This window comes from Otolemur garnettii, unplaced genomic scaffold, assembly GCF_000181295.1.
Source record: "Otolemur garnettii isolate 467f Iridium unplaced genomic scaffold, OtoGar3 scaffold00019, whole genome shotgun sequence".
NCBI lineage: Eukaryota > Metazoa > Chordata > Mammalia > Primates > Galagidae > Otolemur > Otolemur garnettii.
Genome location: NW_003852414.1, coordinates 12,013,074 through 12,026,679, shown reverse-complemented (window position 1 = coordinate 12,026,679; position 13,606 = coordinate 12,013,074). Strand labels below are relative to the sequence as shown.

Below are 13,606 nucleotides of genomic sequence, written 5' to 3'. Positions count from 1 at the left end.
GGGCTCGGGCCGGGCTCCGCGCGGAGTTGTAGCGGTGGCCGGATGCCAAGTGTAAGTGTAAGTTGCTATGGAAACCCTGACTGAGGCGAGTTCCGAATCCGGAACGAGACGGAGCCTCGGGCGCCGCCGGATCCGCCCCTCGCATCCCGGCCCCCGGGCGTCCGCCGCGCTCAGGCCCCAGCCCGAGGCCGGCTGGAGGTGCCGCGGCCGCCTCAGCACCCAGCTCCGGAAATGCCAGGGTTGCAGATAGAGCAGAATTGTTTTCCCTGTGTATCGCGTAGAAACATGCCAGGTTCTGGTTGCTGGAACCGTCCAACACAACAAGAACCCTCGGGATTTTCGTTAGAAGATTTGTAAGGAAGTTTTACAAAAAAAAATCAGAGACCTAGAACAAGCCCTAGTGGTTGGTAAATATCTGCGGGGACTATGTGGCGTTTGTAGCAGCCGTGGGGCTGCTAGGCTGAAGGACAAATGGAAGAAAGAGACCCGAATGCGCTTAGCTCCCAGCCCCCACCGCAGACCTTTTCTTCTCTCTCTAGGAATGACCTGAGAGACCAGAAGTAAGGCTAGTTGGATCTCTTTTCACCAATTATATGGAATTGATTCAGGTCTGATCAGTAAACTCTTTCTGTAGAAAACGCTGAGCACTCCAGCTGTTCAGTGTTAAACGAGTTTTATGAACTCTGTTTCAGAGTGTACAGCTACTAGGAGATAATCTCCATTCTCATTCTGTGAATTATGGCCAATATTTCTGTGTCTTGCAGGATCTTTTATCAAGCAGAAATGCATCGAACAACCAGAATCAAGATCACTGAGCTAAATCCCCACCTAATGTGTGTGCTTTGTGGAGGCTACTTCATCGATGCCACCACCATAATAGAATGTCTACATTCCTGTAAGTACCACAGGGTAGCTCTCTTTTGTGTCATGTGTATTTCACAGTTTGTCCTGAAATTTGAAAACTATTAACAATTTCTGCAGTTTGGGGGAATGTTGATGCATAGTGGTGGAGTCATCTGCTGCTTTTGCATTTAATGACTTTTTCTTAATATGTGTTTTATTACAAGCCTGCAATGTATGTGTATTCTCAGGATATTAATTGAATTAGTTTATTTAATTGGAAGCACCTTTGGCATTTACTATCTTGCTTCTCTACTAGTTCTTAGTTTCTGACACTAATTTTACTGCTTTAGCCTCTAATTTCTAAACTTAGAAAAACTCCCCCTTTTTCTTTTTCTAGTCTGTAAAACGTGTATTGTTCGTTACCTGGAGACCAGCAAGTATTGTCCCATTTGTGATGTCCAAGTTCACAAAACAAGACCACTGTTGAATATAAGGTGGGAAATTATTTGAATTCTTTGTAATTGTTATTGGAGTTGCATAATGTACTGTAGGCTACCTTCTTTATTTCTTGACAGAAAATTTACCCCCGAATCCCCACATAATGTGTACGTGAAGAGTATGCCTTTAACTTCTTGCAACATTAGTGACCAAGTTTAGGCAAAGTTCAGTAACGTTCAAGTGATGTTAAGATTTTTTTTCCCTAACATTCCTTTAAAAATTAAATTAATTTTCCATTTTTGCATTGCTTTATAGACTTCATGACATGCAAGAAATGTTCAAAGGGATTTCATTCTCTCTTTTTATTTTCTATTTATATTAGCTAATTTAGTAACTTGAAAGGCACACTTCTTTTGAATGGGTGAATGTGAAGAATGTAGTAATGAATATGAAATAATTTTCCTACTGATTAAAGGAGTGCTATAATTTTTATTCTCATACTTTTAGCTTATTATAATTGTAGATAGTATCACAGTCAAGTAAAAAATGAACTGTAAAAATGTATGAACATTTTTAGTTTTTGCCATATTTGTTAATAGTTTACTATTTTAATTATTTTTCAGGTCAGATAAAACTCTTCAAGATATTGTATACAAATTAGTTCCAGGGCTTTTCAAAAGTGAGTAACTTGCTTTAAAAATGAACTTAGAGTTTATTCATTTCTTTATTCTGCTTTGCCAAATATTTACATTTTTTTAAATTTCCCTTCAGATGAAATGAAGAGAAGAAGAGATTTTTATGCAGCTCATCCTTCAGCTGATGGTAAACTTTTGGTGGGGGGGTAGGGTGTATTTTATTTGGAGGAGAACTTATACATTAATTGAAATTTATCCAAATTGAATTTAAAGTACCATTTCCATTCTCTTATACATAAAATATTTTGATGTTTAATTTTTAAAATTGAATTTTAAAATGTCTTTTTAGCTGCCAATGGCTCTAATGAAGATAGAGGAGAGGTTGCAGATGAAGATAAGAGAATTATAACTGATGATGAGATAATAAGCTTATCCATTGAATTTTTCGACCAGAACAGGTAGATTCTCTAGAAAATCTGTTTTATGCTAATATGTTTACTAGATACATTGTTTCACTAATAACTTTTGTTTCTTAGATTGGATCGGAAAGTAAACAAAGATAAAGAGAAATCTAAGGAGGAGGTATGTTCCATGTTGCAGAAACAATATAGAAGAAACATTGTTTGAATTCTAGATTTTATCAGGGGTTATATTTCCCTTAAATAGAAAAAAATTATTGTCTTTGATGTTTAAGAGTGATCTACATGTGATATTTAATAATTAAAATTTATTTTATATATGCTTGCTATTCTTATATTTTAAATGGTTAGTATGTAATACTTTGGTATACTGAAAATTTCCTTATTAGGAATCTGTCGATTTAGTATTTGTAACAATAGTAAACTCAAAGCATAGTTGTGAATTTAGTCATAGCCAGTATTGTTTGGTATTAGTACCTTTTCTCATATTCAGGGAATCAAATTGAAATTTTTCTTAAGTTAGGAATTGGGGAAAAATTACTTTCCTAAATGTACTCTTAGGTGAACGATAAAAGATATTTACGATGCCCAGCAGCAATGACTGTGATGCACTTAAGAAAGTTTCTCAGAAGTAAAATGGACATACCAAATACTTTCCAGGTATCTACTTTTATAGTCTTCATGTATTTTATATAGATTTTTAAAATTTAATTTTTTTTGGATTCTGAACTCAAAATAAGCAATTAAATTTAAAATTAACATCAAAATATCTCTAGAAACATTTGGTATGGATTTCTTTTATGCTATTAAAACAGATCCCTTAACAATTTCTAGAAATACAGAGTGGCCATAAAGTTCCTGTACAACTTACAATAGTGAAATTGCACACAAACTTTATGAACACCCTGTATTTTTTCTCATTGGAAGTCTTAAGAAGGGGTCTTTCTTTGTTGAAATGTTTGGAGAATATGCTTTTAAAAGCACTTTTGGATTCTTTCAGATGACAAAAAACTATAGTTTTGCTTTTGTTCTTATGCTACTTAGTAATTGAAGTATTTTTTCAATAGATTGATGTCATGTATGAAGAGGAACCTTTAAAGGATTACTATACACTAATGGATATTGCCTACATTTATACCTGGAGAAGGGTAAGTAACATCTACTGTTAGATTATGGTGGTAAACTATAGTTAAAGACTTAGAGTGATTTTTTTTTTCTCCCTTTTAACTTTGTAGAATGGTCCCCTTCCTTTGAAATACAGAGTTCGACCTACTTGTAAAAGAATGAAGATCAGTCACCAGAGAGATGGACTGACAAATGCTGGAGAACTGGAAAGTGACTCTGGGAGTGACAAGGCCAACAGCCCAGCAGGAGGTATCCCCTCCACCTCTTCTTGTTTGCCCAGCCCCAGTACTCCAGTGCAGTCTCCTCACCCACAGTTTCCTCACATTTCCAGTACTATGAATGGAACCAGCAACAGCCCCAGCGGTAACCACCAATCTTCCTTTGCCAATAGACCTCGAAAATCATCCGTAAATGGGTCATCAGCAACTTCTTCTGGTTGATACCTGAGACTGTTAAGGAAATACATTTTAAACTCCTGATTTATATAGATATCTTCATGCCATTACAGCTTTATAGATGCTAATACATGTGACTCTTGTCCAATTTGCTTTCTTTTGTAGTGACGTTAAATTTGGCTATAAGAATGGACTAGATGTGATACTCATGGACATTAACTGAAAAGAAAGATTGTTGCTATAAAGAATTGGTTTCTGGGAAGGCAGGCAAGATTTTTTTTGTGTGTTAGGAAAGATGTGAAATGGTTTCTGTTACCATTGTTTGGATTTGGAAATAATTCTGCATTGGATGTAAGCATTGGGCCATAGTTTGTTAAACTCAACTAACGCCTACATTACATTCTTCTTCATTGTTCCTTGTTATGCTGTTTTGTGAACCTGTAGAAAACAAGTGCTTTTTATCTTGAAATTCAACAAACTGAAAGAATATGCATAGAATAATGCATTCTATGTAGCCATGTCACTGTGAATAACAACTTCTTGCATACTTAGGCATTTTGATTCCTGTTTGATTTTTACTTCTCTGTTGCTACCCAAAACCGATCAAAGGAAAGTAAACTTCAGTTTTACATTCTGTATGCCTAAAAGCGGGTACTACCGTTTATTTTACTGACTTGTTTAAATGATTCGTTTTTGTAAGAATCAGATGGCATTATGCTTGTTGTACAATGCCATATTGGTATATGACATAACAGGAAACAGTATTGTATGATATATTTATAAATACTATAAAGAAAATATTGTGTTTCATGCATTCAGAAATGATTGTTAAAATTCTCTCAACTGGTTCGACCTTTGCAGATACCCATAACCTAATGTTGAGCCTTGCTTACCAGCATAGAATATTTTTAATGTGGCTATCTAACTCTAAATTCTATTCCATTGGAAGCAATTGGCAAATCACTGCAATACTGACTTTTTTCCCAGTTACACACGTTTACTTTTAAAATGTATTGCAGTAAAGAAAAATTATAACTAAGAAATATGGAAATAGCATCTTAATTTTCCATTGGTTATGAGGGATTAATGTATTTTTAAAATGAATATTGATCACTAATTCTAAAACAAATTTTTTAATAAACCAAATTTCTGAAAGAGGGCATTTTATCTAGAGTTATTTTAATATGTGGCATAGCAGTAATTTCGAATTTAAGAGTTGCTTTAATCACTAGCAATGGAATAATGCCTTCTCTGTAATGTCCTGAAATAGAAGCAATTTATGATGAGCTTCTACAGGTATTTTTAGATAAAGCCAACCAAGCATGTTGAATTTAAAATATGAATAATCCCAATTTTCAGTTTCTGTTTTGCGTTGGTCGAACTTGGTGTATGTTTGTTCATCACCCATCAGTTATTTGTGAGGGTGTTTATTCTATATGAATATTGTTTCATGTTTTTATGGGAAAATTGTAGCTAAACATTTCATTGTCCCCAGTCGCAAAAGAAGCACAATTCTATTGCTTTGTCTTGCTTATAGTCATTAAATCATTACTTTTACATATATTGCTGTTATTTCTGCTTTCTTTAAAAATACAGTAAAGGATGTTTTATGAAGCCACAAAATACATATATTTTTATTTTGACCTAAATTTGTACAGTCCCATTGTAAGTGTTGTTTCTAATTATAGATGTAAAATGAAATTTCATTTGTAATTGGAAAAATCCAATAAAAAGGATATTCATTTAGAAAACAGCTAAGACGTTTAATAAAAATTTGATATGAAAAGCACAATGTGCAGAAGTTTTGGAAACCCTATAGTGGATTACAACAGGTAAAAGTGAAAGAGAATACATTGCTGTCTTATAGTGATGTTGCTAAGAAGTACATGCTTTGTTGTATAATTGCTTGAAAGCCTGTTGAAAGATGTATCTGTTTATTTACAACCTTTGAAGTAAAAGTTACCAATGTTTGCCAATTTTGGTGAATTTAACTCGTTTTTCTAGGCTTTTCTTCTCAAGTTTTTCATGATGTTTAGAACAAAAGTTAATGGAGGTTTCAAGTGATATTTTTTACTTTGGATGATCATTTGTATGAAAAATGAAAAACTTTTCAAAGGTGAAATACTTTAAATGCTAATGGACTGTCATTTGACTTACACAAAACCAAGTTATAAGATGAACATGGAACTTGAAGATTAAACTACATCTCAACTTCTTTATGATGGACTTTTGAAATTACTTATTAAAAAAATCAGATAAAACATTTATGTATGGCTTACTTAGCACTATATTACCACGTTTCCTTCCATTTATTGCAAAGATTTTTCCTCTCCCCATTTGAATACTATTTAAGCTTAAAGGGTATTTCAATTAAATTTTTAAATACTTAAAAGGGTATTTCAACTAAAATTTCTTCATTTTTTTTAACAAAACAGGAAAGATTATGTTTTACATTCTTAAGTGACCAGCTATTACAGTTCTGCCAATTAAGATTTAAACTTTTGCTCAAGAACCACTTTTAGAAATTTCAACCTAAGGAAAGCCCATGGCATAGCTCCTAACTTTGTAGCTTTTAGTTAAGTAGGGTACATGAAAAGTTGGCCTTAAGTTTGACTTCTGTTTCTGAAAATATTCTAGGATCCTGTAACACAAACTTAATGCTAATAAAATACTTCACAGAAAATGGCTAAATTGATTTCACAGATTTTTAGCTTAAATGTAAAAAAAGAAAAATGAGACTGATTGCTGTTGTGTAAATAGTGATCCGTCTTCCTTTACACATGCAAACCACGTTAAGAGTACTTTTTTGCTTTTAAAATTGCCTGCCGTTAATTGCTAGGAACTGGAGGAAAAAGTTGCTCTTCAGTTGACTTAACCTGCCAACCTGATTGCTTCGTTTCCATATCCATATGTGCAAATGTCAGGAACTCTGGAGGTCATATGCTACAGGCAGGAAAAGTTGGTAGGAATTTTTCCTTCATTCTTTCCTCTTTCTCCAGTTTTTGGGGTGGAAATTATTTGTAAAGCCTCTCCGTATGCTCACTGTAGAGGCCTATCAAAAGAAAGTTTTGTTATGAAAACTTAATAAGAACTTAAATACCCCTGTAAAATGCTACTTGCATTGACCAACATGAAATGAAGACGTTTGGTCTTTTAAAATAGCTTATTGGTATCTTTTGAGGGGATAGGACCTTAATTTTAAAAAGAATCTGCACATGGAACCCAGTCTCTCTTAAAATCCTGGAGTTAAGCAAGTATTCTTTTTTTAAATTCCTTTTTATATTTTAAATGTTCATTAATGTCTCAATCTTTTTCTTTCCATTGCACCAGGAATAACAGTTGAAAATTCTGATTTAAAATGGGGGCTCCATAGTATTTTCAAAAATACTATGGCTGCTTTCCCCACACAAGCTTTCTCGGATTTTATCCAAAACAAAAAGGTCTTGATCAAATTAAATTAAAAATGACTAGACTTGTACTATTTCAGATGTGCTTCTTATAGTATACTGATTAAACCCTTTCAAAACTCATATATACGCCTTTGAGACATCTAATGTGGCCAAAAAAGCAGTAAACCCAGCCCCAACATAAAGCTCTTGGATTAGATACGTTCTTCCACTTGAGGATGTTTCTTCATGTATGAAATGAACACTACAACAGGTGAAAATTTCTCAGGTCGCCCCCCCCCACCAAAAAAGCCCTTGAACTAAATCGGGACCCCAGAATTCAGAGAGACGGCTTCTTTACATGAAAGAGGAACTTAACACATTCCTGCCTTCCAGTAAATGAAACTTGGGAAATACCTCCGTAAAGACTTGGAGCCAGCCCATCTCCCGGTAAATCTAAAGATCGCCCAGTTTTGATTATGAAAGTCTGCGAAAATGTTTACACAGTCGAGTGTTTCCTGTTTCCGCAGTTAATTTTTTTTTAACGTTTTTTTCTTCTTTTGGTTCTTGAAACGGATTTCCTTTATTTGCACCAGTTTCTTTTTCTTAGTGTGCAATTTCTAGAGGTCTCACATGAAGAATTTCAGGTCGACGATATCAAAAGTCATTTATCACTGGAAAAGTTACTCTAGGACCCTTCTGAAGAAGTTCAAGTGGAAAACTCAGCCCCAAGTCTCATTTAGCTCTCCAAATAAATATAGTAAACGCTCAATAAAAACTTATAATGAATGAGTTAATTCACTCAGTCTTCAGACTCATGCCTTGAGAATAATCCCTTCCAGAGATTATCCGAAGTAACTTTAAACAATGGCAGGTGTTTCAATGAAACATTTTCTGTATTTCAATGAAAATATTTCTTCTAGCTCTGATTACTGGGTCATTATAAAATCCAAATTTCACAGTGAATGTGATTTTGAGATCTCCGACTCTCTGTCACCCACATTAGGTAAAACCCAAGTTGAGTGTCGAATTGAAAGGCTGCAGACCCAGGTACTTGGGAAATGTGCCGAAATTTGGCATGGAAGGAATTAGGACATTACAGAGATGGAAAAAGGTTATTGCAGACAGAGAAGCCTGTCCAAGATACAGAGTCTTAGTTGTAAAACGCCAAAATGTAAGATATTTCACCAAAGCCAACAAGAGGAGCGCAATGCGAGACGTGGACGATAAACCTAGGGGCGAGGGTGATTAGGATGGGAAGCACCAAATCTAAAAAAAAAAAAAGTTTCTTAGGTTCCAGGCCCCAGCGGAAAAAGCACAGGACACCAGCCTGATGGAAATGATCTCGATTCTCCACGTAGTGCAGCCTTCCTGGTGGGGTGGGGGCGCTGATGCCTTTTTACCAAAGGTTGCGGTAAAGAGAAAACAGTCCTCTCAGCTTATTTTTCAACTAGCAGCTTTCCGAGAGCGCTCAGACCTGCAACTCCGACCTCCCCGCCACACCGCGCCGCCGGGCTGGGCCGGGTAGGTCGCGCCAGCCCAGGCCGCTGGGCACCCGGAGGCCATTTTGCGCGTGCGCCGCTCGCCTCGCGCCGCCCTGGGCTTGGCGTCCTCGGATCCCGCCAAATTTGAAAGCAAGGTTGTCAGGCCTTGCGGGGCGGGAGAGGCGGAGGGACAATGTCATCCTCCCAAGTCGGACCCGGTGGCGATCGGCCACCGCACCCCAGAATGCCCCCCTTCCTGCGAAGCGCCCCTGGCTCTGGGAGCAGGCAGGCGGGAAAGCAGTAGTCACGAGGACTGAGCCCACAGAAGCGCGTTTAAACCCGAGCCAGCCCGATTGTTGCCTCTCTTTGTCCTCCTCCCTCTTCAAACCCAGTGCCTTTCCCCCTCCAATTAATAACCAGGTGCCCTTGGAGTTTGATTTTCTGCGTGATGGATTTTAAACAAAGTTATTAACAAATATAACGCTGCCGTCCAGAAGGCTCTCAAAGCTCTCCTGGGCGGTGTGGAAAGGCCTAGGGGAGAGGGTTCTCCCCCTGAGTTAGTTTAATTGGAAGAGCGCGCTCCCATCCTCTGGGCAGGAATCTGAACAGGGTGACTGTCGATTGTGTTTGGGGGCGGGGGTGTGCCTGCGCGGCAGGAACCTCAATATCTGGGCAAGGATCACACCTTGGGACACTGAGGCTACATCTAAATGCGTCCCTGGGAGACCGGGCTCCCTCGCGTCCTGGGGCCGGGTAGAGGAGCGGGTGGGGGTAGGCTGGGCCGTCGCCTGCGGGTCCTCAGGACATAGAGGCTTCTCCGATTCGGGGGTCCTGCCTGCACCCTCAATGGGGAGAGGGAGGAATGACGTGGGAAGGGTCGAAGGAAGAGCGGAGAAGTGAAAGAGGCCTGAAATGGGCGATGCCGGGCGAGTCCTCTTTCTATCAGTGCAGCAGGCTGCAGGAGCCGCCATTTGGTGGCAGATTTCGGCATTTTAGTAGCACGTTGTGCTAAACGTCAGAACTGGCTTGTTTACGTGGCATAGTCATTTTTTAACCGCGTCTTTACAAAATGCAAATATCCTCCTCTCTTTCCTCCTCCGAGGGCACGGAAGCCCCGCTGCACGCACACACCGGTGGACTGCGGCCCCGGGGCGGAGGACAGCCAGTGCGGCGCCGCGACCGCGCGTGGGCTGGGTGTCCTGTCCTTGGGGCTCCCCGCATCGCCTCCACAGTGCCCAAGAGCTAGGATGGAGCCTGCTGGAGGCTGGTTCAGGCCTAAAGAGGTGTTTTCCACTCGGTTTTCTTTTCAAGATTCGGCCGACTCTAAGCCCGCAGTTTCCACTCCCCAGTGCAGAGAATCTCGTTTCCTTGGGGTCGCCGCAGGCATTGTCTCCTTTCGATCCCGCTGAGTCCCTGTCCCAACCTCCCTCCTCAAGGCTCTTGTTTGTGAGGAGGGGACACTGCGAGAGGGTCGGCGAGAGGGAGCCGCCCCGACGGAAGAGGGCTTCGCTGGGAGGTCGGGATAGGATCCGGCGCTAGCACCTCCAGCTCGGACTGGACCCCTCCCTCCCCTAACCCCCGCGGACCGGAAAAGCTGTCACTTCTGCCGAACACCAGAGGGCTGGTGTTCCCACCTCCGGTCTCCGAGTCTTCGAGGCTTTCCATGAATGCACCGAAGCGTGAGGTGAGGTGCTGCAGAGTGGAGAACAAAGGGCCGAGAGGCGAAGGCGAGGCGAGGCCGCGCCCGTGCCCTTGGTGCGGCGGGGCTCGGAGTCGGAGGCGCGGGCAAGGCTGACTCTCGGCCCGGAGACCCGCCGCCTGCTGCTGGGCGGAGTCCTCCTCCTGGCCCCGCAGGCGCAGCGACGGATCCCATTCTTCAGCCGGAGCTGCCATGTTGCATTCACGGAGGGCGCCGGTTATTTGACGCTTTCGAGACAGCGACGTCCCCAACTCGAGCGCCCTTTGGCCCTTCGAGCCTCACAGCTGCGGCCAAGGCCCGAGGGGAGTGCCGGGCGCTGGCGGGAGAGGGAGCCCTGTGGGCGAAAGAACCCGCGGCGCCGCAGCCGCTTCCCTCGCCACCTTGGTTGCAGGGTCTGCGGGGCTGCGCGCTCGGCACAGGCTCGGTTGCCAGTAGCAACCACACGACGGCGATTTGCAGCCAGGGCCGCCGCCGCGGGTACCGCTGCCGCCTCGTACACCTCGGGGTCGAGCGTATGAAGCCCTGGGGGCTGCCTTCAGTGACACCTCTCGCCCCCACCCCCGGTCCTCATCCTCCAGCACCCTCAGCTCGGCTCAAAAGCGGGCGCTCTGGCTTGGCCCTGCCCCCATGCAGACAATAGGGGCAGCGGGAGCGCACCTGAGCCCCCTTAGACAGGGTCTCTGGGCTCAGACCCTGCGCCAGGTGCCCCCTTCCCTGACCCGCCGAGGTGCTTTTTAAATGGCCAATCAAAAAGCTTTTCTTGACATCGGAAATAAGGATGGTGCCACAGGAAAAAAGTCATACGCCCACTCCCTTTCCAGTAGCACTGACACAAGAGCTTATGGTTGTGTCTGCTCTTGGTAATAGTGGCTTTCCCCTGGGTTATAGAGCCACAGGAACAAGCACACGCTACAATCTTTATTCTTCTTTGTCTACCATAAATATTTTACATAAAATTCAGAATGTAACCATTTGTGTTGGCTCACCTATTACCTCTACATAGTTGTTATAAGTGGATGGGGCACTAATTTTTTCCCATTTCATTTGATGAATCAACTACATCAGCCCTTGACAGTGCAGACTGAAAGGTCTGATACATAAAGAAAATGACTAACATTAACCCTTAGGGATCTTTCTGCCTTTTTCTGTGGTTCTAGGATACTGATTTAACTTCATATAAAAATAGAAATTGTTAGTGTCTCAAAGAGGTTTTACTGAAGAAAAAGTCTTCCAAGTATTCAGCTAAGTCTTCTATTGGCTACAAGGATAACTCGTGAAACATATGCATTGCCAAACATCTTTGCTCTTAATAGTTGTCCAGGCTTTTAAAAGCCATTGAGTTAGCTGAGTGTTCTTGATGAGTTGAAGTTTCATGTAAATCACAGATGTGCTGAAATTTCTAAGTTTAAAGCTCCTTGAGGACAAGCACTTGTCTAATTTGTATTTGTGTGCTCCAGAGTCCTTTTAACATAACTCAACAAATATTTGTTGGACTTGCAGAAGATTACAGAAATCTCAACAATGCTTACTTTAAAACTTACTAATAACTAGTGCAAAGCTGGGATGTCTTTAATGAACTCAGTGAAAAGCTAAACAATTTCCAAACTAGTAACATCCATCAGATATCTTCATTCATATATCTTCTACCTAATTATATTTCAAATGTGATACCCTATATTAAATAAGAGAGATGTTTTCATAACTCTAAGTAGAAAGACAAATTGTATACAAGAACTTGTAACTTGGCTAACTTCTCATTAAAAGTGTCTGGAAAATTGGTTAAATAGCCATCAATAAGGTGAAATTTTAAAGTGACTTTCATACTTTCTTATGGCACAGACATGATATTAACTGTCTTTACAGTTCAACTGGAATGTTTAAGGAACTAGTGCTGGATATTGCAAATCTACTAAGAATGCACCTTGAAATATGCTATTTAATTTAAATAAGCTTTAAAGTATACTGAAAATACTAATGTCTTAATCATAAATGCTGGGAAACTCAAAATAACAAAGCTTCCTAAAATGATCCTTAGGTATATTAGAAGAGGGGTTCACCTTTAAGCTTCACAAGATGTCAAGTTCACTAAATGAGACAGTTTGCCAGAAAGAAGAAAGTTAACATTACTTGGTTCCTAGAGGCTATATAACAACCTGTAGCTTGCCCAACCACCCCCACCACCACCTTAAAAGTAGGAAAGCAAGGCTTTAGTGAAAAGTTCCTTTCTACGGTCTTTCAAGAAAGAAAAGCTCCAACAACTTGCTTTGGACCAAGTTAAAGAGATTATCTCCCTTTTTCATTACTTTCTGTGTCTTTCAATGAATTGAAGGATAAGATCAAAGTGCATTCATATTCATGTGAATTATCGCTATTGACTTGAATAATGATGGATTTCATTGTTTTATTTAAACTGAAACCAGGAACGCTGCTGCTTTTGAGGCTATTCCCCTAAGGCTGTAGAATTTCTTCTATAAGGACTCAAAAGCCAAGCAATTAGGTCTGACAACCACATCATTTCCATAATGTACTTCCGTACAGAGGACTTTTTATTGGAATCAGTTACATTTCTATAGAACCTTACCACTCAATTTTTGACTGCTTTCCAACCTGCTCAACAAAACAGCAAGTATACTTCCAAAATACTTATGAATAAATTGTATTGGAAAGATACAATGATGTTTTGAAAACTGTTCATGAATCAGACAACTTAGTGCTATCAGTAATTACCTCAGGAGAGTGTTTTTGCTTTGAACACCATTCATTACAGTTTGTTTTCTAGTGTAACTGAAGAACTCAGTCACAGTAGCTTGGGAAAATGTGTTTACCAGCTGTTTCTTTCTAAATATGCTTCATGACAACTTTCTTAAAATATTTTCACTTGGGGTTTTCCTCAAACTGTCCCATCATTTTCTAAGGAGAAAGAGGTCACCAGATTCAATGGAACTACTTCTGATATTCACTAAATAATTATTCTGCTCAAATAATTCACTTATTAAAATGCTTATCACTCTACAGAACACTTCTTAGGGAATTCATTACAATAAAGTAAGCTTACCATTGAATTCTGTAAGCAATCCTTAAGATACACTTATGAAAATGCATTTTCATGAACTTTCATATATCCCCTCCAAACTCTAAAGGAATCTCTAGTACAACATAAGTTTATTATATTATAATGATCT

At 40.0% G+C, this 13,606-nt stretch overlaps 1 protein-coding gene across 2 annotated transcripts; it reads left to right on the top strand.

Annotated features, from left to right (window-relative positions):
- The first annotated feature begins 741 nt into the window (after positions 1 to 741).
- Positions 742 to 5,418, top strand: LOC100944176 (polycomb complex protein BMI-1). Of its 2 annotated transcripts, XM_023511387.1 has the most exons (10): positions 765 to 895; positions 1,241 to 1,337; positions 1,905 to 1,960; positions 2,053 to 2,103; positions 2,266 to 2,374; positions 2,453 to 2,498; positions 2,897 to 2,995; positions 3,403 to 3,483; positions 3,571 to 3,709; positions 3,792 to 5,418. In XM_023511387.1, exons 1-10 carry the CDS (start codon positions 784 to 786, stop codon positions 3,797 to 3,799), a joined length of 798 nt encoding a protein of 265 aa, XP_023367155.1. In that variant the 5' UTR covers positions 765 to 783; the 3' UTR covers positions 3,800 to 5,418. The 2 variants fall into 2 exon arrangements, with proteins under 2 accessions (XP_023367154.1, XP_023367155.1); XM_023511386.1 differs by having other exon boundaries at positions 742 to 895; positions 3,571 to 5,418.
- The last annotated feature ends 8,188 nt before the right edge of the window (positions 5,419 to 13,606 follow it).

Excerpts from the sequence above, each read along its gene's own strand:
- LOC100944176 (XM_023511386.1), top strand. The coding sequence starts at position 784 with ATGCATCGAACAACCAGAATCAAGATCACTGAGCTAAATCCCCACCTA. Across the intron at positions 1,338-1,904 it reads AGACCACTGTTGAATATAAG|GTCAGATAAAACTCTTCAAG; the intron begins GTGGGAAATTAT and ends ATTATTTTTCAG. Across the intron at positions 2,104-2,265 it reads AGCTCATCCTTCAGCTGATG|CTGCCAATGGCTCTAATGAA; the intron begins GTAAACTTTTGG and ends ATGTCTTTTTAG.